This window comes from Podarcis melisellensis, assembly GCF_964234715.1.
Source record: "Podarcis melisellensis genome assembly, chromosome: 1".
In the NCBI taxonomy this organism is placed as follows: Eukaryota; Metazoa; Chordata; class Lepidosauria; order Squamata; family Lacertidae; genus Podarcis; species Podarcis melisellensis.
Genome location: NC_138528.1, coordinates 47136139 through 47162705, shown reverse-complemented (window position 1 = coordinate 47162705; position 26567 = coordinate 47136139). Strand labels below are relative to the sequence as shown.

Here is a 26567-nt window from a genome sequence, read left to right as displayed (position 1 = left end):
TGAAATGTGCCTTTAGATTTCACCCAAACAAAATTGATTTTCACTCAGGCCTTTCATATTAATGGTTTATTTGCCGCTTACTCCCAAAACAGCTTTCTATAAAAACCATTCATTACTTATTGCATTTTACCTCCTCTCTATATTTTATATATACATGAGATTCCAGGATTCTAGGTGCTTGATATGTATCTGAAACCTAAACCCAACTCTGGATTTATGTACCTAAATCCGGGCCAAAAGAAAGAATTGCCTAGAAAAAAAATCAAGAGCATCCCCTAGTGGTGTAAATTGTTCAGCACAGCTTCCCCTCAGTGCAAACCTCCCACTCCTAGGTGGAAAATCAGCCTTATTGCTGTTTTTAACAAAATAAGCTGTCAGCTTTGGCAATTAAAATCCACACAATTGCTTTACTGAAAAGAAGTGCAAAGCCTGCACAGATTTACAAAGCAAGTATTCGAACTAAAAGTTGTAGAAGTTTGAGAAAGATGTGCGTATCATAGGTATGTTGAAAAAAGCCTCAACTCAAGAAAGTTTTCCAAAGGGAGAATTAATGTTAAATCTTCAGTGTTCAATATCCTGGTTATATTTGCATGATCAGAAGAAAGCCACCTTTTAAATTCATAATCATGCAGTACAGCAGGTTCTAGGTTCTAAAAAAGCAATTGACTCAACATATTTCCAATCTGATTTGCAAAAGGGGCTAAGTGTGATTCGAAAAAAATTAGCCACCCTGTTAGATACATCAAGCATTTTATGCTTCTCTGGAGGGGAAGACCCTGCACAAAATTCAGATACCTTCTCTCTGGCAGTGACATCATCAACAGATGGACTACATCCTATCCATCCCAGATTACTGGCTGGTGCTGATGGAAGGTAGAGTTCAGCGACTTCTAAAGCAGAGCATTCCAAACTTTTCATGTTGGTGACACTTTTTATACAGACATCATTTCACAACACAGCAATTCCGTTTTAACCAGAAGTTAAACTAACCCCTTTCCAACCCCAGGAGGAGAACACCACAAAACACTGCAGCTGACATACTAACGTGTGGTGGGCCCACGCCTTATCCACAAATTGAGTGATATACAGTGGTACCTCGGGTTACAGACGCTTCAGGTTACAGACTCTGCTAACCCAGAAATATTACCTCGGGTTAAGAACTTTGCTTCAGGATGAGAACAGAAATTGTGCTCCGGCGGTGGGGCAGCAGCAGGAGGCCTCATTAGTTAAAGTGGTGCTTCAGGTTAAGAACAGTTTCAGGTTAAGAACAGATCTCCAGAACGAATTCAGTTCTTAACCCGAGGTACCACTGTATATGAAGAAGCACACATTTGTGTATGTAGACGTGCCATATGATCGGGATCACTGTTTGTGTTCCTTGCATATATCCTGCTCAACACATGAAGGGGACGGGGGAAGAGTACATACGCGAAGAAGGCTAGAAGGTATCATTGTTCTGAATTAGGTGTCCACTGGGAACAACACTGAATCCTCAAAATGAAGGCATCAGACACTATGAGCAGCTACCTCAATTTCCCTTATGGGTATTCAGGCTGGGACTCAATTATTATAAGCAAGTATTTTTCTTACACGGATAAACACACCTCCCTTAATCTTTCAAAATTATTTAATCCAAGATAATGGAAATAAACACTGGAGAGGAGTAACTCTGTTTGGTAATGAGTCTGAACAATGATCCAACAAAGTAACATTTTATTATGTATCAATTTTATTGAAAATAAAACTGTTGCTAACAAAGAAAAAAGTTTACAAACTTAGCTTTAATGAGCAACACAGAAAGACCGCTGAAGCTGCAGTAAGCAGGGGAGAAACATTTATTGTATTTACTGTATCACACCAATACATTTAAACATTTTAGGGTTCAGTTTACAAATATTTGAAGCAGATTCCCTCATTTAGGTATGTGGAAGCCAGATAGTTTAGTGATCACAAAGTTGTTAAAGATTAACAGAGTACTACTTACTAACAAAAACAAAATCATGTTTTGTAAACCTAAGGAAAATGCCCTTTTACACTTTAGCATTAATAAATTCACATTACATGAAGCTTGACTGGAAATTTGTTTTGACAGTTTGAAAATAACCTTCCCCTATTAAATCTGACAATTTACTGCTTCTGATACTACATGTACCTGCAGTATTTAAGTGTCACACTCTGGTCGCTCTCTTTGTAATATTAAAATAAAAACTTCAGTAAAACTGGTGTATTTTTATTTCACAAAGGGTATCTCTGTAAAACAATGCCTTTGCAAGAATGCCAGGTTAAATACTTTAAGTTGCTGCATTAAAGTATCCGTTATTTTTTTTTATATCATGAAGTGGGTTATGAAACTTTGTACCCTGTCCAGATAAAATTTGGTGTGGAAGATGTACTTCTTGACTAGACCTTACTCTAAAGTAGCATTAAAATTTTCACAGCAGCATCTGCTTAACCAGATAACGCATTAAAACACATTCCCTGGCTTGCTACTTTAAATGTAAATACTCGTTAAGAATAAGGAAAAATTATTCCTTCACAATTCAGATACCCACATGTACACTACTAAAGGATAACTGTATATTGGGAAGTTGCATGGGACTTTTCAAAACAGCATGTTAATAGTCAGCTGAACTATCCATGGTGATTTATTCAATGTTAACTAGAAGATATTCTATGTGCAAACAAGAAGCACAGCCAAAGGACTCTGAAAAGTGGCACCACAGTCCATGTCTTAAATTTATCATATTCAACAATAAGGACAAAACTCCCAGATGTGTACTGCTTGAGTCAGTGAGGCTTCACCTAGAGAAGTACATAGTACATGTGGGTAATTATAATTTGCCGATTTAAATTGCTTTTATTATTGGTTACAATTTATCTAACTCTATAAAGAGGGCAAGTTTACATACTCTCTTCAGAGGTCTATGCTCACCTGATGAATTGTCCCTCCCCCCACCCCCATTTGCATCTTATTCAGGCTTGTAGAAAATTTGACTTAGAAATGAAATATTTATACACCTCTCAAAATACCTTAACTGCGGCTTTCAGCAGAGCTCGACCTAGAGCGAGACCTTTTCTTGGCTGGGGGAGGAGATGGAGAGGAATTTTGCGGGCCAGAGTGGTGGTTTTTCTCTGAGCCCTTCCTTTCAGGTGTGCGGCTTCGAGAGCCCCTCTTTTCAGGGGTACGGCTTCGAGAACGAGACTTGCTTGTTGACTTGGAAGATCTTGCAGATCTAGACTTGCTGCGAGATCTTGAATAACTCCGTGAACGGGATCTGCTTCTGATAAAGAATGAACAGATCTTATGACAGTCTATATCCAGTATTTATAAGTATCTTTTTTGTATCCAGTCTTGCATATTCACACTACACAACTGGGCAGTCTTTTAAAATGCCATCTATAGTGGTATTTCTCCTCTAACGGTAGAGAAACATGGAACTTTTGACTTCTGTTCATCCAACAGGCAATGTTGCAGCCCAAAGTAGCTTTTTCACCCTGACTCCCTCTCATACTTAAAAGCCTACAAAAAATCTTGAGAATTTCAAGGCTCTTTTTTGATCCCTATCTCAGTGCCACTGTACAGTAAACAAGCTTGCTTAGTGTAGAAAGCAGGCATAATACAGATCCCTCAGTCTGTACTCCAATTTCTCTCATTCTAATTTCTCTAAATACACTGGGGTTGCCAAGGTGGTGTCCTCCATCTCCATTTCCTGCCAATTGACCATGCTGGCTGGGGCTTATGGGAGTGGGAGTCTAGCAAAACTGGGGAGGGGATCACTCTGGCTATCTCCATAAAGTTATAAAATTTAGAAATTATTTGTTTATACCAAGTGTTGTCACCCTGCATTTTTTGTCACTACCTGTGGCTCCCATCATGGAAATACTTGGGCAGAGATCCAGTTCAATCGTACCTTGAGAAGGTATGGGGCAGCAACATTTTCCTAACATCTTGCTTCCCACCCTCTGCCCTGATTGCCACGTTTCTTGCCAAGTCCATCAGATCTTCATATATGGTGACATACCTGCGCCTTTTGCGATCTTCAATTAGCTTAATTCTGCGCCCATTCAACTCGCTGCCATCCAACTTGTCCAATGCACTCTTCATGTCACTGGATGATGCAAACTCCACCACACTGCACAGCCAAAACAAAATTGACATTTAAGTTCGAAAATTATAGAGCTTATTTTCTACTTAGATTACCGAAGAGCAATGATCCTGCCCTTCTTCAATGCTCATATTCAAATTAACAGTGTTATAGTAAACAATGGTGTGAATTTCCCAAACCCTTAATTCCAGATTGTGAAATAAAGCTCCTTGTACCTTCCTTCGAACTTCCACATGATCACTTATTCCTAGCCAAATAGAATGTGGCATGGTTGCCTAGGCAACCAATCTGGAAATAGAAGTGCACAGGAGTATAGTGTTTCATTTTATTCTACTGATCCTGTGTATGTTGCAACAACGCTAACACCACTGTCACTGCATTTGGAACCAATCAAGCTAACTACCTTGGGTGCAAAGTTCAAATCTTACCCTTCATTTGGATTGTTTCTGTGTGCATCTACAAAGGTAACTTCTCCAGCCTTTCTCATGAAGTCTTTCAAATCCTGCAGTAAAAGTCACAGTTCAGCTTAGAAAATGATGCATAGAACTAAAGAAATCGTGTTTAAACAGGTCTCCTTGTTATGGCTAACAATTATAGTAAACTCCCATATATTACAGCTATAATGAGAAAAATTAAGCTAATCACATCGCTCAGATATGGCAATATAACATACCATTTAAAGGATTACCACATATATTAACTATGTCACAAATGGTGTTATTAAATGCAAGCATTTGATCATAAACGAAGTCTCAGTTTACTTGTATATTAAAAGGTTTGCCTGCAAACATTCTTCCTCTTGTCTATACAAATTAAACACAAATGTCTTTATTAAGTTAATGCTAAGATTCTGTCACAAGCTGTCAAAAGGCAGAAGCACAACCTTTCTGCTTTCATCAGTTCGTGTCACAACCTCAGTGTTATTTTAACAGAGACTTGCATTTAATGTAATTGAGATTGAGTCTATGCTGCAACACTACACAACTAAGTGTTAAAGATATTTTAAAATAAGTTGTTTATGACTTATTTCTTAACCTTTACAAAGTGCCCCAAAGAATAGCTGACATTTTATAGCCATAGGCTACTTACCACAACATACCACAAGTGGTCAGATGATATAAGCAGGTACCTTAAGCAAAGAGTCGCTTGTCCAATAATTGCCTAGCAGACCAAGAGGAACTCCCTTACATGGGAGGGACAGAGGAATGGACCATAGCAATGTGCTTCAGGGAGATGTACCAGAGACCCTGAAAGCACTGGACACAGTCTCCGGAAGCAGCTCTAGAACCTGAGGTTGACCTGTGCTAGCCAATCGAGCTGTGGGCCAACCAAGATCTACATCGCCAAGATAGGTGTGTCATGGGTACCAAAGGGAAAACTCAGAACAGGCCAAGCCCTAGAAATTCAGCCACTAGGAACCCCAACCTCTTGGGTTCTTTCTCCTCCACACAAGAGAAACGAGGGCTAACCCAAAGCAAGGCTGTTAAAAGAGGTTCAAAATGAACTTGGTTAGATATATATTTGTGAAAAAAAATACAAACAAAAAGCCTAAAACTGAGCTACAGTTTACAGGATGCCTCAATTAATTTAGTGTTTAATAAAGTTCAATTTAGTTTTTACAAACTAACATGTGAATAAAACAGTCTGAAAACCTGAGCCTTTAACCTAACATGAAACAAGTTTAACAGCAGACATTTCATGGCAGGGTTCAATTCTACAACATACTGAGCACTCCAGCCCAAATTCTGCTTGATATTTATGCATGCACACCCTCTAACATGTAAAATCCAGTGATGGTGAAATTTCTAATCACACAATGAGCACAAGAGTTTTGCACATGCCAAGATCAGGGTACTCAGCATCTGTAGGATTGAACTCTCCCCAATACAAAGTTCACAACATACAATGCAAAATGATGTTCACAATACTTCAAACTGTTTATATCCACAGTAAATAGGAGACAAAGCCAAAAAACATTTTCATTAATCCTTATGCAATTCAATTAGCTTTGATAGTACAGGTGAATAAACCTATAAAGGCAGGCATCTAAATTTAAAAATACAACCATACCATGTATTTGAAATTTGATTTCTTGTCTATTGTAAGATTACGTACACTACAAACATCAAGCAAAATAGTCTGTACAGATGTTCATAGCTCAAATATGTTTCTTGAGAACTTCGTTAGAAGAACCTTAGATTAGAAGACTAAAGTAGCTTATAGCAACACCTTTCCACAGAAAGCCAAGGGGTCTAGTTTCCTAGCTTTAGGCTTATGCAGAACTTGCAGCCCTTAGGGGAAAATCAGCAGTAAAAACTATGTGCTATTAAAAGTTACTGGGATTCTAGATTTTAGAAGTCATAATCAATAAGGAAGAGATTGGAACACTTTTAAACACCAGAATGTGCTGGCCTTCAAAAGAAGATGTATGCACTCTCATCTTAAAGCTTGCTTGGTTGCATGCTAGGAACATGAGATGCTAGTTAGTAAGTTTTGAACATCAGGACACAATCCAGCTCGACTTCAACCTTGTCTGCGCTACTGCTCCCACAGTTGTACACCTCTGCCACTTTTCGCTCTAAATTTAAAGGGCTAGTAAAAAGACACAGGACAGGCACTTATCTGAGGGCAACTGCTACAATGAGCAGATGTGTATTAGTTTTCAAAATCCCACTAAGGTAGACAAGATAACCAGAAACTGATTTCAATGGACCTTGAAAACAGCTTTTCATTGATATGGGAAAGGATGCATTAAAAAGTGTTTCCTGTTACTATTCAAAGCTTATGGAAATGATGAAGCCAGGCATACATTATGTACTAGTTAGTAAAGGCAAAGAAATGGCCATGGAAGCAGCATGGCAAATTTTTTTGTTTCTGATCACAACATTTGCCAGGATCTCCTCAGGATAAAGTCATGATGTTTTCAGAAAGCATGTTTCTGTAAGCACTAAGTAACCTCTGAGATAAACCAATGCCTGCAATAATTTAGTGTTTCTCATACAAATGGTAATCTCACCTATCCCCAAAGTATATACAACTTTCCCATAAACCAGCAGGTAGTTTGTATCATGGCAGTAAAACAGATTTGAACAGAAAATGTTGCTTTGTGATGTAAAACCCTCAGGGGCAAAGTGATGACTTTTATGCTGTTCAGAACAGAAACATACCTTGTTTACTTGCCTTGCCTTAATTTGCTTAAAGGCCTGATTCATTCACTTAGATACAGCACCGTAGATGTTCAAAACAGAACCACACAGAAGTTGCTCCACTCAGCAAGATGTTGAGTGAAGTACTTTACTAAATGGTTCTGGCTATTTTTAATATCACCTCTGCAGAGCCAGGCAAGGTTTGAAGTGCCTTCATGCAAGCTGCTTTTCATAAACAGCAGTCTAAAAGCAGCGATGGAAGTGCTATCACATCAGTGAACGTCAGTGAATTTTCCATTAAATTAAGAACCGCACCACACCATCATACACCCACCCACCAGGCAGCATCAGTGTAGCTTTATTAGACATAGCCCACCAGAGCACATACATGCTGGTCTCAAATGAACTGATGAGCTTTTCCAATGGCTGCAAATGATAATACAAGTACAGCATATTTACCAACACCAGAAAGTGTACTGGGAAATTTTGTGAGATACAAGTCTCAGAATGAAGCGTCACAAAAGTGGCATGCATTTATAACCAATGACAACTGAAACATGGCTGGGACCAAATAAATGGAAGACTATTCATAGTAGACAGATGGAACCTTCATGTTTAGAGACAGTATACTTTTGATATTGGGAATAAAATAACAGTCTTTGCCTCTGAGAAATATATAAGCAGGGCATGAAGGCATCTGGCTGGCTTCTATTGGAAACTGAATACCCAGCGAGATGGCCTCTAGATACAATTGAGTAGTTCTTAAAAGGAAGTGGCACTGGACTCCTACCCAGGATTTTCCCCAGTGGGCCATTCCACACAGCTACTTGTAAAACAAATGCTACGTATCGGGACTCATGTGTGCTCAACTCTCCTCCCTTTAGTTATTTCTTCCCATGTCTCTCTCATATAAGTTAGAGAATCCTGGTTCAAATTTAGGCACTTTAATAATAAATTGCCAGACACAGACCCACCCAGTTATTTTATAAAACTTTTCTAAAATGCAAAAAGGGATCTGTAATGCTGATCTATGGAAAAAGTCCTGTGTTGATATCAAAAGACTTCAGGATCATAAGTCAAATGACTGAAAAACTGGTACCCTATGCATCTCACGTTTTATACTTCTCTGTAGGTTGCCCTGAGCAACTTATTGGAAAAGCAGCAATTTTAATCCTGTCAAATTACACAAGTAGTTCAATATATGTATTTTGTTCTACAGTGGACTCAACTGTGGAGTTCTATATTTCCACACAAATAGAGAACTCCAAACGTATATGCCAGGCTTCCCTTCATCACCCATGTGAACCTCTCCATCCTACACTACGCTCTTCATTATTCTTACAATTCACTACATCAGCTAACAAAGGCTAACTTGCCTCAGGTTTATTTCCTATATTAGTAAGCACTGTCTCTTTACTTTCAGCTAAGGCTATTGTGCAGTATGCTAAATAGTTTGCTCCAATTATTCTCTTGACAGCTATCATGATCCTGAACTGTGCAATTATTTACAACCTGTTCCTACCCTTTCTTCCTTCCTTCGGGTTCCAAAGAAAGCCCTATTTGACGAACACATGTTTAGAGCACTGTTAAAAAGCTGGCATTCCCCATGTTGAAATTTACAAATTAAAATGAAGACAAAACTGAGGTTAGGTAAAGTGACAAATCATGCACTGATGACAGTAGTGCTAAGATCGAGGTAATAGTTGCCCCTCATTTAAGCACAACAGCAACTAGTCAAAAGGAAATTACAAGAGAACTCAGGACACCAGAATCAGTTTTTTTTAAAAAAAATAGTCTTCACTGTGAATGCAACCATTATACCCAGAAGTTAATAGGTGAAATATTGTTCAGGGCCTCAACAAATGTTAGCATACATGCAAGCCAAAGAGCAGAAAAGAAGTCTTTAGTTTGCAGATTCATCCTTTGTAGGATATGATATACATAGATATTATTAAAAATGAAGGCTACCATAACCTAATGTAAAGTAGATTATTAAGTTGACAATATGCTACTTGCCTAAACCTATTATAAATACATCTAATAAAAATACATTCTACATTTAACACTACTTTACTGGCTCAATGAAATCTCATTTTTTGTTTCACAACTAAATATTTAGAATGAAAGGTATGTGAAGCAGCTGAAGATTCACTGGCTAATGATAACAAAAGCTGGTGTACTTTGAAGGCTTGCTGCCTTGCTAAAGAGTAGAATCAAAATGAACTTCAGGGATTATTTGGTATAGTAAACCTGCCAGACTAAGTACCACCTAGCAAATGATAGCAACTTTTTCCAGTATACACCTGGTAAAATACTTGAATAATATTCACTCAAGATGGTATACATAGGCTTCTCCCTACCCAAGCACATCCACACTTGCATGGAAAACATGCCAGAAACAGCTGCCCGAAAGCTGAAATATTGAAAGTGAGGATTCATTTATCCAATTTCAGCATAAATATTTTGAATCTGCATGTGAAATTGGTGTTCTAAGACAAGGGTCCTGTGGGCACCTGAAAAGCAAACTAATTTGTGGCATGAAATTTTCAGGTTTATGTTAGTCATATACCCCTTACAGTTAAGGAAGAGTAAAAAAAGCATTGTCTTTGCAAGGAAACCAAATAGTGGCAATACCTCTTTTAGAATTAAGTAATACATAAAATTTCCTGCATTATGAACACAGAGTTCTTTTAACCATGCAGTCATTCTGTTCATTCTATTGAAGCCAGATACAAACTACAGACCTTCCCACTGAGACATGCCTTTAATTATGAAGATTATGTTTTAAAATGGATTTTTCACAATTCTTATTAGATGAGGATTATAGTTGTCCAAGAAACACTAATCAGTTCTTCAGTTTTAAAAATAAAAACATGCTGCTTAAATGCTTATTTTTTGGTAGCAAATCAAAGAACTTTAAGCCTGAGTTTTAATAAAAATGTTCTGACTGCTTTAGCTGCAAAGTTACATTTTATGGTGTCTCCTTCGGGGGTGGGGGGACTTGTTTTTGAGAAGAAAGAAGTATTTAAGGTCAACTCCAACTCACCTGCCAGCTTACACGTGAAGAAAGATTCTCAACTATAAGCCTATGTTCAGTACGAAGAGGTGGTCCATACTGGCTACAAGAGAAACACATTTTTCCATTATTTGTTCATTTATACTTCATGCAGAAAATGAAAGTGCATTATGCTGTGACAGATTGCTTCGCATTGCTCAGTAAACCAGAAAATGTTTTAGAAATTTGACTGTGTTCTATTTAAATGGGGGGAAAGGCTACCGGGCAGTTGCTTATTGTGTGTAATAGGGAAAGCAAGTGGAATATATACACATACTGCAAGACACATGCTAAATGACTATGGGGCAGTTCACGCAAGTGTGTTCATCAGTCAATGACCTCCGTGGATGCAACAGCCAGCATATAAACAGCTTTCAAAGCTATCACCTAACATAACATTTTTCAAAGTCCCTATATGCTATGAACACACATCAAATGATGAACATACAGGCATGAATCACCCCAGGAGGATGAGGCTGTGGAGACTGCATGCTTACTACAGCACTATAGCACTTCAATAAGCTGTGGGAGCTGATGCACTATCTACCCAATTTTACATCAATACAAGATCTGGCTTACTGTCATCAAACCCCAAAATAATATAAAGTGCTAGTATGAACAACTGGAGAACTGTACATTAGTTTGTTCAGGCTAGCTACCAAAATCCACTCCAAATGATGGCTCTTTTATATAATATGAAATTCAACCAACAACAAGTGCATCTTTTGGAAATTTAAGCAGAGGCAACTCCATTTCATTTGCATACCTCTAAATGCCCCACATTTTCAGAATATCCAGATCTTCAGAGCATTTAAAAGAAGTTCCAGAATCCCCCAACTGGCAGGCCGAGTCCCACTTTTCACTACTGGAAATAGTAGTCTCTTCTTGTCTGGCACCATGTGCCTGATGTCATGAACGTAACTACCATGCAAGATGCCCATGAACGTCAGTCACATATCCTACTTTAGTAAAGTTCACTTTTAGCCTCGACCTTGGATCACTCTTACTGCAGCAACATCACTGCACTAAAGAAAAGAGAATCTAAACAGCATACTTCAATATGCAAAATTAGTAGTTTCCAATGTGTTTGGTTTCTGTTTAGCACGAGAACGGCAAGAAGGCTGCCTCTGAATGAAATGCAAAAATGCAAATTTTATTTCAAAGCAATTATTAACAATACAGTGTCTAAACAATTTCATGAACAGATGTCTTAACAGCAGATGTGGTAGACACAGTGAAATAGTTTAATGTGAGAGAAACATATTTTAAAGTACTATTTCCCCACATATACTGTCCGACATGAATCACAGAAATACATTATATAATGACTGTGTATTTCAAACAAATATTGGCCTTATAGTGTCTTCTATGTAGACATCATATTTGCTTTGTTGTAGGTTCTACTGACCTTGGAGCACAACTAACTTATACACGTAGTTCTTATCTATAGTCCCCTAGGCTCCCAGCCAAAGTTAAGCAAAGAGGGGCACAGTCCATTAAGCACTAGTCACACAAAGCCCATTCCATTCAGTAAGGCTTGTACAGAACCAATGTAATACAGGCTGAAACCAAACTATAACAAACTCTGGCTGCTGGCATGAGAGTACACTACTTGTGCATCATAATTATATTAATGGGCATGAAAGCTATCAAGTGCTAACCATACACCCACTAGGCAAGGTGCAGCAATAACAACAGCACACACCTCTCCTTCTTATAGTTGAAGGTGGTAGATGGAATTCAGCAATTTCAATGAAAAGATTGTTAGCATAAGATTCCTTGTATTGGTCTTACTAAAAAGGTAATGAAAGGTAGGGAAAATAACCACAGCTCATTAAGAACACCTTAAAATGTTATGCAGCTACCCCAGAAATGTGAACTGTTAAGAATCCTGAGTGTATGGAGAATGTTCATAATCTAAAATTAACTGTTTAACAAGTGACTTTGCAGTAAAAAGAACATATTTCTTACCTAGATCCACCCCCATAGGATTGGTAATAATTGAACCGTTGTGGGTATCTGCCTCTACCCCCTCTTCGGGCTCTGGCATGTTCAATTGTAACCCTTTAATATTAAATGAAATTAGTATTAAATGAAAAATAGGCATAGCTTCTTTAGCACATCAATCTTTTTCTACTGGAAACATACACAAAGCAAATAGGCATCTTCCTCCAAGCATTTCCATAAATGAAATGTAGCTATTTTGAGGTACTTGAAAACAAGCAAATATTTGTCTATTCAGACGTGTGTAACCAAAAAAACCTCTCATTTTTGCCAAATCTTAACTTCCTCATACATCCATCTATTGTACACAATTTAAGATGACTGAATACGAGAGAATCACATATTTCTTCCAGCTTTTTAATTGCATTAGTTTGGGGGTTGACAGAGGCTAGCTAGAAGGCCAAAGCAATAGCTGTGCTTACCACCAACCCTACATCTACATGGAGCTGGGTGGGGTGGCAGGTGTTTTTCTCATTTCTGCTGGGGAATAAAGATGATTAAGAAGCAACAGGAGAGACATGCCTGATTCTTCTTAGCTTACCAAGTCTTTGCATACACAGGCAAGACTCCAACTCCCTCCCAAACTCTAATGCTTGCCTAGTCTGGAGGGAGAAGACATCTTGCACATGAAAATATCCCTATTTCTTACCTTCTCCAACCTGTAGTGCAAATGAGTTTAGGAAGAGTATGCACATGCATGCACACTGCTGGGCATCCTGGCAAAGAGTTCCTGGCAAGTGAACTATGGATGCCTGTGTTTCTTTAAAGTTTGCAATGTAGCTTTAATGCAAATACTAGAAAACTTGGTAAAAACAGAAAAAGCTTAGAATGACTTTATTTCTGAAATTACAATAGTAATTTTAGTCCAGTTGCTTTTGGTAAATTACAAATGATGCTCAGGAATATAGTTTCATGGGGAAGACAAGGATGTTGTGCAAATTAGGACTTCGCTTTTCTCATTGCAAAACTCCTCCCTTTTATCAAGAACTGACTCTAGAACGTATTTGAAGACTGAATTAAATGAATGAAGCTGCTGGTAGCTGTCAGCCATAAAACAAACCCAAAGATGGGCAGAGGTCAAACTACAATATATGGAAAACCAGTTCCACTCTTGAGATGCTGAAAAAAAGTATTTTATTGAGTGCAAACTTTCCCCTTGCCTCTCTTGAAAAAATGAAATATATAACCTTTTAGTGTCTCAGTAAGGCATATATGTAAACTGAATAGGCATAGGAGATAGAAAGGGTAAGTTGCCCCTGACAAAACACTATATTTGGTAGGGTTACCAACTACACAAATTAGAATGCTCTGATCAATATAGGGAGTCAAATCTAGGATTAACAGATGTTAGTAATCTGCCAAAAACAAAGGAAGCCCTATTTCTTGTGAGGTCTCTTTTGTTAACAGTAGGCACCAGTTTTTCTGCTCTTCAGTTTCAAAGAAAGCAGTTGAAAAAGCAAGGCAGTAATCCTGCATCCTGATCTGCTACCAGCCTTCTGCGCCCACAAGCAGCACACTAGAGATTTAAAAAAAATCAAATGCAGCAGACCATCCAATTTACTTGCAGCAGACATAATTGCAATTTATCTGCAATTAGTTGTGTGCTTTGCAGGGGGTTGGACTAGATGGCCCTCAGGGTCCCTTCCAACCCTACAATTCTACGATAATTAAAGATTACCTTTCATTACACAGTTCTTTACCATTCAGTTCATAAACAGCATCATCTGCATCTCTGTGATCCTCAAATTCCTAAGAAGGAAAAGAAGGAATGAATCATGTATTCAGTTCTTTAAGAGTGAAATCTTATTGCCCTAATAGGGGATTTTTTCCATTCCTTTTTCCAGCTTATTACAGTCATGACTCTGTAACACAGAGGACAATTAACAATGCTCCTCCAGATGATCTTAGTGAGTGGGCTAGGCTATACATGCTCAGGTGGTTCTAATGATGTATTGGACCCAACTTGTATATATCAGCATAAGAGTACCAAATATGTGAGAAAGTTAACAACAATTGCAAACCCTAATTTGAAAACTAATTAAAGGAGGGTCATCTCTCCCTGAACAAGCCTGCCCATGCTTGAAGTTCTGTGGAGTTCATCTTACGTGTTCTTCTGGCAGGAGATACTTTTCTGTGGCAACATGGCAATGGGTCTTGTCAGGAATGCCCTCCCCCCTGAGGTACAGAAGCTACTGACTCATTTCAATAACAAATTAAAACTTACCTACTTAACCATTAAATTGCTAAAACATCTATTTGCTTAGGCATTTGTGGAACATTAGTTCAGCTAGCCTACATGTGTCTGCTCTGTAGTCTAAAAGAAATATTTAAATATAGGGAAGGGTAGAAATATTTTAAATAAGAAAAACAATAAAACATAAAATAGAAGACCACCAACACCCAATACAGTAGAATGCTTGCCTCTACTGTAACATCTCATGCTATTGTACAATGCAAGTTCATTATATAGGAAATCTGCCAAATACAGGTGAAATGATGTGCTATTATGAGAATGGACTCATGATACAGGTTGACTGTGTCCAGCGGAATGCACACCTATGCTGTCATGTCATGCTGTCAAATCACACAGGATGAGAATAAGTGGTTTAGTGATGAATTCCTATCAGTCTTCCGACCAAACAGCCTCACACAATATGCTACAGCTGCCTAACAGAGTGGTCTGGGACTACAAAAGCACCTGATATTTTCCTATGCTTCCCACTTCATCCACCTATGCCTGAAGTTAATTGGCAAGCTTTGGAGAACTGTACATTCTGCATAATGGCATGCAGGTTGAATAAAGCATTAGTTCTGCTGTTTGCTGCTGTGATTTAGACTTATGGTCAAAAGAAAATATGGGCAAGTAAATATTGCCTCCAGGCAAGACAACCATGCCAGTGTTCCCACAAGAAGCCAGATTTGCTTATGATTCATGGTGAGCGAGCAATGTGGTGGTACATTAAGCCTGACTGCTTTTCCTGATGTGAGTGGAGAAGTAACCCATGAACCTGTAGATAAGCTTGGCTTTCTGTGATATCCAACTAGAGACCTTGGTTTGTAGCTCCCAAACAAGTCAGGATCTGCAAGCCAACAAAGGCCTGCAGTGATGATGCCTTGTTTGGGAACGACAAATCAGGATCCCATATCTGAAGTCACAACAAATGCAGCTTCCTGGTTTTCCCTTTCTCTCTCATGTCAAGAGATAAGTGAAGTGGGAGACATCAGGCTGCAGGTACCAGCACATTGCACATTCACAGTATACCATTATAATCCATCAACCCTTACTTATTGTGATGGGTGAACACAGCCTACGTATGCAACCTCCATAAGCAGCGTTCAAAACTCCCGTTGTTCTAGGCACGTTTTGCGACAGGGAATTTCATTAGTGTAAGCAGTTTCTGAGATCTGGGTGCAGTGCTGCACCTAATATTTAAGATTAAAACTGCCACTGCTGGCACTGAGGGCATGGGAGGAGAAAATCCTCCCTGCTGGACTTCCAAGAGATCATTACAGGCAAGCTGAGAGGTTCCACCTCTCAGCTGGCCTTACAGAAAGGCAGTTTTGCACTCTATAGCATCAGATTGATTTAAATAGGTTTGGTTTAAGTAGTGCATTTTAAAGTGTTATCTACCTCACTCTCTCACTGTGATGCTTAAAATCGAAACCAATTTTGGAGTGGGATCATTGAAGGACAATGAAGTCTTAGGTTTGTGAACTGGACACTCAAGGTGGGTGTCTCTGCCATCAGTTGTATAGGCCTATAATGTGTGCTAATTGTGGTGCCAAAAAGATTTTTTTATATGAAGGAAAGGGGGTGTGAAAAGAATCCAGGGCTTGTCTGCAAAGTGGAAAGAAAGGAAGACCTTTTTCTGTCTCCCCACTTCCAGCCACTCTCTGAAGACTGGAATGACCCACATAAGAATATTAGGAGGGCGGGCAGGAAGTATAGCTTTGTTTTTTGCAGTCTTCAGATGAGGATGAAACCATATGGAAAATGAATATATGATTTTTTTGCTGCAGTTCATTCATTTCCAGCTTTGTATAAAAAACACCTACCTAGACATTCTGTTGTGGCGCCCATAACCTTAGGCTTAAGGTGCCATTTACTGTATTTTTCGCCCTATAGGATGCACTATTTCCCCTCAAAAAATGAAGGGGAAATGTGTGTGCGTCCTATGGGGCGAATACAGGCTTTTGCTGAAGCCTGTGAGCGATAGGGGTCGGTGCGCACCGACCCCTCTCCAGGCTTCAGAAAGCTCTGCGCCGCCCTAGGGTGCCCGGCGCAAAGCCACACCGGGCTCCCGAAGGTTGCACAAGCTCCCAGAGTGATGCCGAAGCTGCGCTCAGCTTCGGCATCGCTCTGGTTCCTGTTCTGGGAGCTGGGGTAGCTCGGGCTTCCCCCGCCCCAGCCCCGCGCCTGGGGGGAAAATAATTTCCCCCCCTTTATTCCCCCCCCAAAAAATCTAGGTGCGTCCTATGGGGTGAAAAATACGGTAACTCCTAGCTTTCACATCTGTTTCTAACACTGTTCATGAGCTCTGAAGACCCCATCTGTGGGATTCAACTTCCTGCCTTGCAGAAAAGGGAAAATAATTAGATTTCTGCTGTTTACCTATCATTTTGGAGGTGGCACATGGAACTACTTCTCTCCCCTCCTGCATGGGAAAAACAGCTGCAAGCTAGGTTCCCTGTCTCCTGCTTGTTGAGTGGGGGAATAAAGTCACACATGCTGCCCCCAAAATGGAACTTTATCATCCTCTGTTTGGTAGGATGTGCACTAGTTGGGTGGACTTTTGTTCCCTATCTGTCTATTTCAGAGAGAGGAAGAAAGAATCCAAGTATCCTTTACCCCAGCTAGGCAGATGCAAAGGGGCAAGTTGCCTAGCTTGCCTAGCAAGAGAAGAGAAAATGCAAGTCCCCACAGCCCCAGAGTTTGCTTGGATAGGCAAATACAGAAAAGAAGACTGCTGTTTTTCTTTCTGTGTTCCTCTCTCCTCTTGCTTGATAGCATGGGTAAGGAAGACGACATCAGTCCCACCAACCCTGTTGTGCTTCTCATTGAAAGAAGAATCACCTAATGGTTGCTGGAATTTCTGAATACTAAGAATCCCTCAAGATGTAAGTAATTTGTGTTCAGAGTATGCTCTCTTGTTTTGTACATGTAACAGAGAATTCCAGTACAAAAAGAGAACCACACAAACCTGGCTAGTTCACCTCTATTAAGAAAGCTGTCAGTTTCCCCCTTCCCTCCCCGACTTAAAACTTTGAGCGTTAACCAACCATCCTGAGTATTTACCTTAAGTTTAAGTTCCATATTTTTATTTTTCTTACGAGTTTGGGGCAGGAAGGAAAATGTAATGGCAGCAGAGAGAAATGTTGGGTTGGAGGGAAAGGCTCAGGTGAGGGAACCATGGCATATACAACCTACGGCTATGATTAATTGCAAAGCTATAATTTATTTCATTCTTACCTAAAAAGCAGCCTTCCATTTTACCATATTAGCAATTTCAAAGAGGAAATCTGCACATATTAAGAGCCATTTACAGAAAGATCTAAAAGGTTAAAGAGAAGATGGAAGTTTAACATTTCTGATATTTTGCTAATCAGATTTCCTGTGATTTGTATGTTACAATGTAACTGCCTACAGTCATCTAGATTGGGAGGAAAATATTTAAATATGAATATACCTACCACAAAACCAAAGCCGTTTTTCAGATTGATTTCACGTATACGGCCATATCCCTTGAAAAATTTCTCCACATCTCGCTCCCGAGCATGTGGACTTAGACGTCCAACGAAGACACGACAGCCACTCATTTTAGCCTAAGCTGCAAAAAAATTAAGTTTTTGTGTTCACGTTAGGTATTTTATTATATCAATACTAAAATTCAGTTCCACAGATGTTGGACAGAAGAGACAACTGAGGACAGTGTTTAAAACAAATTTCTTAAAACACTATATCACGCCAATATAGATGCAAACAACTTTATAGTTTTATCACAAATGTACCCAATGCACACTCTCAAAACATGTAGTCAAACATCCACTGCATAGAAATAAATAATTAAAACCATCTCTCACTTGGCGCCAACTCCCACTGGTGTTGGAGCATAGAAACCCTTCAAGCTGAGTTCTTGTGTAACTCAAAAGCCACTACACTCCACCAGAAGAAGCTGGTAGTAGATAAGGCAACACCTTAGCAGATAACAAGTTTAAGATTCATGATGTTCCTGCATCAGAGGCCGTTCAGCCTCCTTTTCAAGACATACCTACCAAAAAAAAAAAAACAGGGGCGGGGGCGGAATAATAAAGACATTTCGCGTGCACATAAAAATATAAATGTCCAGAGATGGAGATAGTAAGGAGGGTTAAAAACAAAAACAAATGTGCTCCATTATCGTCCGTCTCGATCATTACCTTCTGAGTGGAAATGGATTAAAAGTTCGGCTGCTGAGATGCGCTTGCAAGGCCCGATCTGGAGAGATGCAAAAGCGGTTCGGGAGCAGAAGGCAGGGAGGGAAAAGGGAAGGGAAAAAGAACGAGAGTGTTAACGGCAAATGCTCGAGAGAAGTGGAGACGAAGACGAGGGGGCGCCTGGGGGTGGGGAGAGGGAGTCCTCACCCGGGACCCAATGCAGGGAACGGGAGCCGCGCAGGGCCCAGGCAAGGCGGAGCTTCGGCCTCGCAGCCTGGCTCCGCTCCGTTTACCACAGCAGATAAAACGGAGCCCGCTGGCTCTTATCCCCGACGCCAGGGGCCGCCTCGCTCTCCCACCCGCCCCTGCTCCGGCTCGACCCCTCTCCCGGGTGAGGAAAACCGCGCACTCGCCGGCGGTGCCAGCGTCCAACTAAACTCGCTTACCTTCCGTGCGCGGACGCGACGCTCGCTTCAGTCCGCCAGAGAAAATGGCGGCGCTACTTCCCTGAGGAGGAGCCGCGGAGAAGGCGGCTGCGGCTGCGCAAAGCCCCCTTTCTCTCCAACCGGCTTGCGGACTGCGACTCCCAGAAGGCAACGCGCCAGAGGCCGCGGTTTGAACGCCTTTGCTGGACGCGGATGGAGGCCCCGCTGCCCCGCTTGGGAGTTGTAGGCGGCTGCCGTTGCGAAGGGGCCTCGTGGAGAGCGGGGGTTGGTAGAGAGGCAGGCCGGGAGGTGTTGTCCTTCCGAGGGAGAGAGTTAGGCAATCAGCTCTCGCGAATGGCGATTGCGCCATTTCGGGACGTCATTGCGGGCGGGGATACAAACCATGCTTCTCTGCCAGGCTAATTCAACCAGAGCAGCTGCCGGGCTCTCCTTGTGCAGTGTTTACGTATGCGAGCTAAGATCCTTATCCTTCGCTGCTGTTGGGTGCTTTCAAGCCATAAAAAAAAATATGCTTACTTTGAATTCTTCCCTGCTGAAAGCCTGAGCTGCGTTTTCTTCCTGAAGTGATACGAAGGGCTTTTGTTTATAATACTGTAGCTATATAATTACCAGAGGCATGGCAGATTAATAAATATATTGTTACTTGCCCCTAGATCTTGGGGTGGGGGGTGGGATTCTGTATAGCTCTATAAAACTATACCCTTTTAAAAAAGAAAAAAAAGCTGGGAATCTAGTGATTGTGATTCATCCCAGGGAAGAGGGAGTGACTGCCCCCCTTGCAGATGCTCACAGACCAATAGCCTAAATCAAAACAAAGCAATTTCATTCAAATGATTATAAAATGCCTTTCTCTCTATTTTGCATTAATGCTTTGAGGGTGGCGTAGGAAGGCAAATGCACCACAATTGTCACCTGTCTGATATTTTGATATGGGCTAAATGTTGTGCAAGAAAGATTACAGAGTGGGGGGAGCAGAAACAAGATGTTATGCCTCATTACGTATTAATGAACACAGTTGGCACACAAGCTTTTCAACATTTCCACATCACTGAAAGCTAAATATGCAACACAGCATTTCCTTATCAAAATAGGTCAGAAGATTTTTTTTGCTTTGTTTTAACAAGACTACTTCAGATCTTTCTGAGGTACGTGGCCTCTGAGGAATGGTTTCCACAGTTTTGGCACGAGGGAAAGACAGTTTTGTTTTCCCAGGCATTTCGACAACGTCAGTGATAATGTATGATATTGTTACATCAGTTTTTAAATACCATTTTAAAAATTTCTTCATTGCATTTTTTTTACTGTAAATCACTTCGGGATTTTTTTTAGTGGGGAGCAATATACAAATTTAATAAACCTAAACCTTGGCTTTCCAAAATATAACTGGTTGCCACATACATAGCAGGTTGCTCCATAAAAGGATGCCACCATATTGTTTTTCCCCAACCCATTGCAAACCATTGCGTAAGCTGAGGATTGGCAGAGACTTTTCATATCACCACCTGTAATAACTGGTGTTTGGTGTAACATTCACTTGGCCCACATGGGTCCTGCCAGTCACAGACTGTACTAATGCAGCATGTGATAGTGCAACCACAATTACGGTAAGTGGCTTCTTCTGTGCCAAAGTTTATATGAATTGGCTGTGATAAGAATCTCTTGTTGATTCCCTGCACACAAATGGCTCCTTTTCTTTTCACCAACGTGTGCAGCCAAGTACTCGGTGACTGACAAAGGTGGCCTTGTTTTTATCGGCATTGGGGAATGACCACAGTGCTGCTTGCTATGCAGAAGTTCCCAATCTCCAGGCAGGTCTGGGAAGGTGCCTGTCTGAAACCCTGGGGAGCTGTTGCCCCGGTGCGGAACTGGGTGGACCAGTGGTCTGACTTGATAAGGCAACTCCAAACATTCCTAGGTCCACATGACAAATACCACAGAAATCCGTTACACATTTTCACCTAGTCATAATATTGAGGGCGTACTTGGAAGCTGGCTTCTTTACTTCCATGCCACCAAATGACAGGCTGCAGGTGAGCAGAGCTCACCAATGTGCTGGGATCTTAAGAGAGGATGTGTGCGGTTTCTCTGGCCTCAGAGATACAGACAAGCACTTTATTTATGCCCCATTGGGGTAACTGGCAGTCATCTATCTATACTGGGAAATGTAAATGCTGGCATTATAGCATTGCCAGATTTTAAATTACAAAATACCGGTCTATGATTGGTGTCTGGTAAATCACGGGTTGTTAAGATAGAATCTTGTGGATCAGGATAGTGTGGAATGAGGAAAGAAATTGCTGGTTTACATAAGCAGAACCAGGCACCTAGAGCTGACAGTGTGTGTGTGTGTGTGTGTGTGTGTGTGTGCGCGCGCGCCCCCCCTGTTTACCAAATTTTCACCCCAACTTTACTGATTGTTTTATAAAAAGGTAAAGGACCCCTGACAGTTAAGTCCAGTCATGAACGACTCTGGGGTTGTGGCGCTCATCTTGCTTTACTGGCCGAGGGAGCCGACGTTTGCAGTTTTTCTGGGTCATGTGGCCAGCATGACTGAACCACTTCTGGTGAAACCAGAGCAGCGCACAGAAATGCTGTTTACCTTCCTGCTGGAGCAGTACCTATTTATCTACTTTGACGTGCTTTCAAACTGCTAGGTTGGCAGGAGCAGGGACCGAGCAAACAGGAGCTCACCCTGTTGTGGGGATTTGAACCACCGACCTTCCGATCGGCAAGCCCTAGGCTCAGTGGTTTAGATCACAGCGCCACCTGTGAGGTTAGCAAAATTCTGCCCAACTGGTAACACCAAGATACTTGGGGACACTTTAATAGTGACTACTGCTGTCCTCTGTCCAAGAGACCCCTTTGACTGATACTGCCTAATCCAATAAGATTATCTGTACATGGTGGGAAATATTGTTTCCTCAGCCTCCTGTTCAGCCTGTCAGCAAAGGTGCAATGGGGTCCTCTGCCTCCTGAGGGGCAAGATAGTGGGAGTAGAGAAGAACTTAGGTTCTGCTCTGGGCCTGCAAGTTTGTCTGCTTGGATAACTTGTGTGTGGTGTGTGTGTTTGTTATTATGTTATGTATTCTGTATTTTTATACTGTAAACATCTGTGTGATCTGGTGACATATAAATTTTATGACTGATAATTAATAATAACAACTATGGAGTCTCACCAAACTCACCTTTCAAAATAGTAGTGGGATGTTAGCATCCCTGTGCTCAACTTCTCAGAAGATGGGTAAAAATGCATGGCAGCATATGGCATGCAGCAGTGCCCACCCCCGTGCTCAGTAGAAACAGCTCAGCTAACATCCTTCTGGCTCTTCCACTGTTAGTTCTAGCAGACAGGTCTGTACTATTCAGCTACCTGGTCACCCAGCAGGACCACAAGCTTCTGCTACCCCCCCACCCTGTCCCATAGCTCCTAGAATTCCCTATCAGCAACATCTCAGCTTCTGCCGCTCCCACATTAACAGGCCTCAAACCAGTTCTGGCTACTACTCCTTTTATCCACCTGCCTTTCTCTGCAGCTGAGGTTTATCAGATGATACTCCCAGTTTCCTCCTCTTCTGATGCTCAGCCTTAGGGACTGCCGTTCCTTCTCATTCCCCCATCCCCAATCTGCTCCAGAGGGTCCCCCAACCCTCTGGAGCGGACTTTGAGGATGAGCACAGGGTGGTGGGCAGGAGGGGAAGAAGCAGTTTTGTTTTGCGCACATCTATTGTGCCAGTGGAGCTGCAGCACTGAATATATATTTCCCTCCAAAGGGCCTTTTGGATGCTTAGATTTCATAATGGACAGGTGAAAAAGAGGAGTGTTTCTGCATCTTTAACTGCCCTGAGATCTGTGGGTATATACTGTATACACATATACATACTTGGGTGGAAAAGGGAATTTCAGCAAGGTGCAGGATTACAGAGAGTAAGAGATTCTCCAGTAATACTAAAGATGTGTGTTGTGCCTTGGAGGAAATTTATATTTGACCTTATAGGCTGCAGACCAAATGCCAATGAGAGAACGGAGTAGAAATCATTTCGTTCACCTGAGATACATATAGTATGAAAGTAAAGCAGCTAAAGTGGGTATGTGCAGAAAGGTAGTGAATTGTCAAGAAGCTAATTTCTCAAATATGTTTTAAAACATGCATAAAAGGCCTGCTAGAAGCAAATTTAATTTTATTTCTGCTGCTGGATTTGTATACAATATTGTAATGACCTAGTTAAATAATAAACTGATACCATCACAGCAAAATTTAAAAGTGAGGGTACTCTGAAGCAAAGTTCTTATTAACCAGCCTTGGTGCTACTTGGATAACCACAGACAAATATAGGTGTCCCGTGTGAATTTGCAGATTATTGCTCAATAGGGATCTTGTTCTTGGAACAACAATTAAATTACAGTACTGCAGCAAGAATCCCGATCATTTACACAGGCTCAGATACCTTTGGGGAAAAACTGGCAATGGAGAAAAACATTTGTTCCTAACAAAGATGAGAGAGAGTTAGTGTCTTTAAACAGACACTTCAGCACAGTGCTGCCAGCTTTTCACAGTAGCTGCCTGAGGTACTTCCTCTTGTAAAATCTTCTATTCACCGTCCTTCAAAGCTTCCCTTTCCCCCTCACCCCTGTGTTTAAGAATATGTTGATACACCTACAGAGATGTGGATACGAGAACAAAAACATACACAAAAGCTGGAAGAAAATCCCAAGACAAACTAAACACACAAAATTTATTGGTTTCGAAAACAATTGCTTTAAAGCCAATTGTACATTGGGGGCGGGGGAAGATGTGGATTTCATATCTTCCAATGCCTAGGATTGGAAATAATGCAATGGCTCATCAAATAAGATGAGAATATTTATAAAATTAAGGCTGCAATCCTGTGCACACTTACCTAAGAGCAAGACACACTGAATACATTCATACCTCGAGTTCCGAATACAGTCATGCCTCGGGTTGTGATCTGTGCGGAAGGCACGTTCGCAACCTGCAGCGCTACGTCTGCACACACGCATGACACGATTCGGTGCTTCTGCACATGCGCGAGCACTGAAACCCGGAAGTATACCATTGCGGTACTTCCACAACCCGAAAACACACAACCCGTAGCGTTCGCAACCCAAGGTATGACTGTACAGTGTGGCTTAACATTGAGTAAACTTGCATAGGAACATGCTGTAAGCCTGCAGTCCTATACCCACTTAGCTGGGAGTAAGTCCCATTGAACTACATGGACTTCTGAGTAAGACATGTATAAGACTGTAGTCAGTCACTTTAAAACCTTCTTTAAAACAGGAAAATTGACTGCTAATTAGTTCTTTGCTGGAAAAAAGCTGTAAGTTCCAGCAATTTGCATACTTTATGTTTGGTCCAAGTTTATCTTTCGTTATCTTAAGATTATCTCCATTTGAAGCAGTAATACCAGCCACGTAAACATCAATACAATTCCAAAGCAGAGTGGAGGAGGGGAAAGCACTTTGGTGTCTTGCATTTAAGAAAACAGGTAAAAACATGAACATCAGAATAATATACAAAAAACCCTCCGAGCTACCAATGCATTCTGAATAGTGTTGGAAAGCCTTTCTGGTTATAGAGAAACAAGTTAACTAGACAAAAGAATGACGTCTAGATTTGTTATCACAATAAGTTTTCTTTTTAATATGGTCTGTGACAAGCAATATCAAAGATGCCAACTCTCAAGCGCCATGTTTGGAAACCAGACAACTTTCAGCAACAACACAAAGTAGGCATATTGCAATTTTAATTAAATATGAAAACATGAGCTGTGTACATTATTTTTCCCTAAAAAACACAGCAATTTCAAAAAGTTTTATTGTAAAATATTTTCATGAAACAAGTGAACCAGCAATACATGCACTTGTGTGCCTCCGCCTCTTAAAATAAATGTGATAAGGAAATAGAGATAGGTGTGGGGGGAGTGGCGCTGGGCTTGGAAATCTTAGGATGGAATGCAACACGGAACTCCATTTCCTATGTCTGAATGGCAAGAAGAAGAAAAACAAACCGTATATATTTTGTGTAATACTTTTAACATTTTCTATTTACGCTTCAATCTTGGAGAAAAATACTTTTTTTTCTGTAATAAAATACGTTTGCTGATATGTAACTTCTTTTTCTGCAGAAAATAATTTTGTAAACCGTCATCTTTTAGGGGCATGATAAACTGTTTCATTTCAACATTTCCCCCTCTGCTGCCCCCACCCCAAATGGGATCTGGGATCTGAAGTGGAAACAGGAAGGGCAGAGGGGAGGGGAAGAAAAAAGGCAGAGCAGAGCCCGCTTTGCAAACAGAAAGAAAAGTGCTCCTGGATGGGAGAGGGTAAGGATGTGTGGTGGATAGATAGGTAATAGTTAAAGGTCACTTTCGCCATAGAGAGCTGTAGAGAAAGACATGTAGTCCAGGGCACCAGGTACAGAATCCAGCCCGGTATAAGGTGCCATTCTAGCAATGCAATATTCAGCTTGATCAGGAGGCAGTTCCCGTCGCAATTCATCCACAGTGATATAATTCTGTAAGAGAACAGAGGGGTGTCCTTTTTTATTTTAACTAGATGACGCAGGCACAATTTTATTAATGTAAATTGAACTTATTTCCATATTAACTAAATACAGTCATATCTTGGAAGTTGAACAGAATCCGTTCCGGAAGTCCATTCGACTTCCAAAACATTCAAAAACCAAATCGTGGCTTCTGACTGGCTGCAGGAAGCTTCAGAAGCTGCGGAAGCCCCGTCGGACATCGGGTTCCAAAAGAACGTTTGCAAACCGGAACAATCACTTCTGGGTTTGTGGTGTTCGGGAGCCAAAACGTCCGAGTTCCAGGGTGTTTGGGATCCAAAGTACAATTAGTGGTTTTATTTGATATGCATTTTCTGAGTTTCTGTTGCTTCCCAATTGGGGTGCAGCATATTTTATAATTTGTAATATTAGGACAGGGATGAGGAACCTTTTTGGCTCCAGAGGCCAGATCCTTACCCATCAACTAATGTCACAAATTACATCAGGGGATCTGGTGTTTTGAAGTCCTGAAAGCAGCAGGTAGCAAGGTGTAGCTAATGGAAAGTCCCCCCTGCTTCATTTCAAAAGAAAAAATCTTCCTGTTAGCAGGAGCTTGCTGTCTGCCATGCGGAAAACCTATCTGAGCAGGTTCAGGTGTGTGAGAGAGAGTTCCCTGCAGAGAGTTCTCACATGCACCCAGACCAGTCAGGATCACCCTGCCATCAGCCAATGTGCATATGGAGTACAGTGGTACCTCAGGTTAAGGACTTAATTCGATCCGGAGGTCCGTTCTTAACCTGAAATTGTTCTTAACCTGAAGCGCCACTTTAGCTAATGGGGCCTCCTGCTGCCGCCGCACCGCCAGAGCACGAT

The 26567-nt window shown here is 40.9% G+C and overlaps 2 protein-coding genes across 7 annotated transcripts in view; both read right to left on the bottom strand.

The window, feature by feature from the left end:
- Positions 1-1817: 1817 nt before the first annotated feature.
- On the bottom strand, positions 1818-19318 carry LOC309376472 (serine/arginine-rich splicing factor 5-like). 2 transcript variants are annotated; one of them, XM_081922866.1, is made up of 9 exons: positions 19172-19318; positions 18729-18786; positions 18003-18139; positions 13990-14060; positions 12279-12371; positions 10299-10371; positions 4535-4608; positions 4023-4133; positions 1818-3281 (listed from the first exon to the last, which is right to left on the bottom strand). In XM_081922866.1, the coding sequence occupies exons 3-9, from the start codon at positions 18126-18128 to the stop codon at positions 3032-3034; spliced, it is 798 nt and encodes a 265-aa protein (XP_081778992.1). In that variant the 5' UTR covers positions 18129-18139; positions 18729-18786; positions 19172-19318; the 3' UTR covers positions 1818-3031. The 2 variants fall into 2 exon arrangements, with proteins under 2 accessions (XP_081778992.1, XP_081778993.1); XM_081922867.1 differs by lacking the exon at positions 19172-19318 and adding an exon at positions 18933-19065.
- A 5487-nt stretch (positions 19319-24805) lies between these two features.
- Positions 24806-26567, bottom strand: part of ACTN1 (actinin alpha 1) — a 93805-nt gene continuing 92043 nt past the window's right edge. For all 5 annotated transcript variants that reach the window (XM_081926319.1, XM_081926320.1, XM_081926318.1 and 2 more), the window contains one exon: positions 24806-25706. In XM_081926319.1, coding sequence (XP_081782445.1) covers positions 25548-25706 — 159 coding nt within the window. In that variant the 3' untranslated portion in view covers positions 24806-25547. The remainder of the gene's footprint in view (positions 25707-26567) is intronic.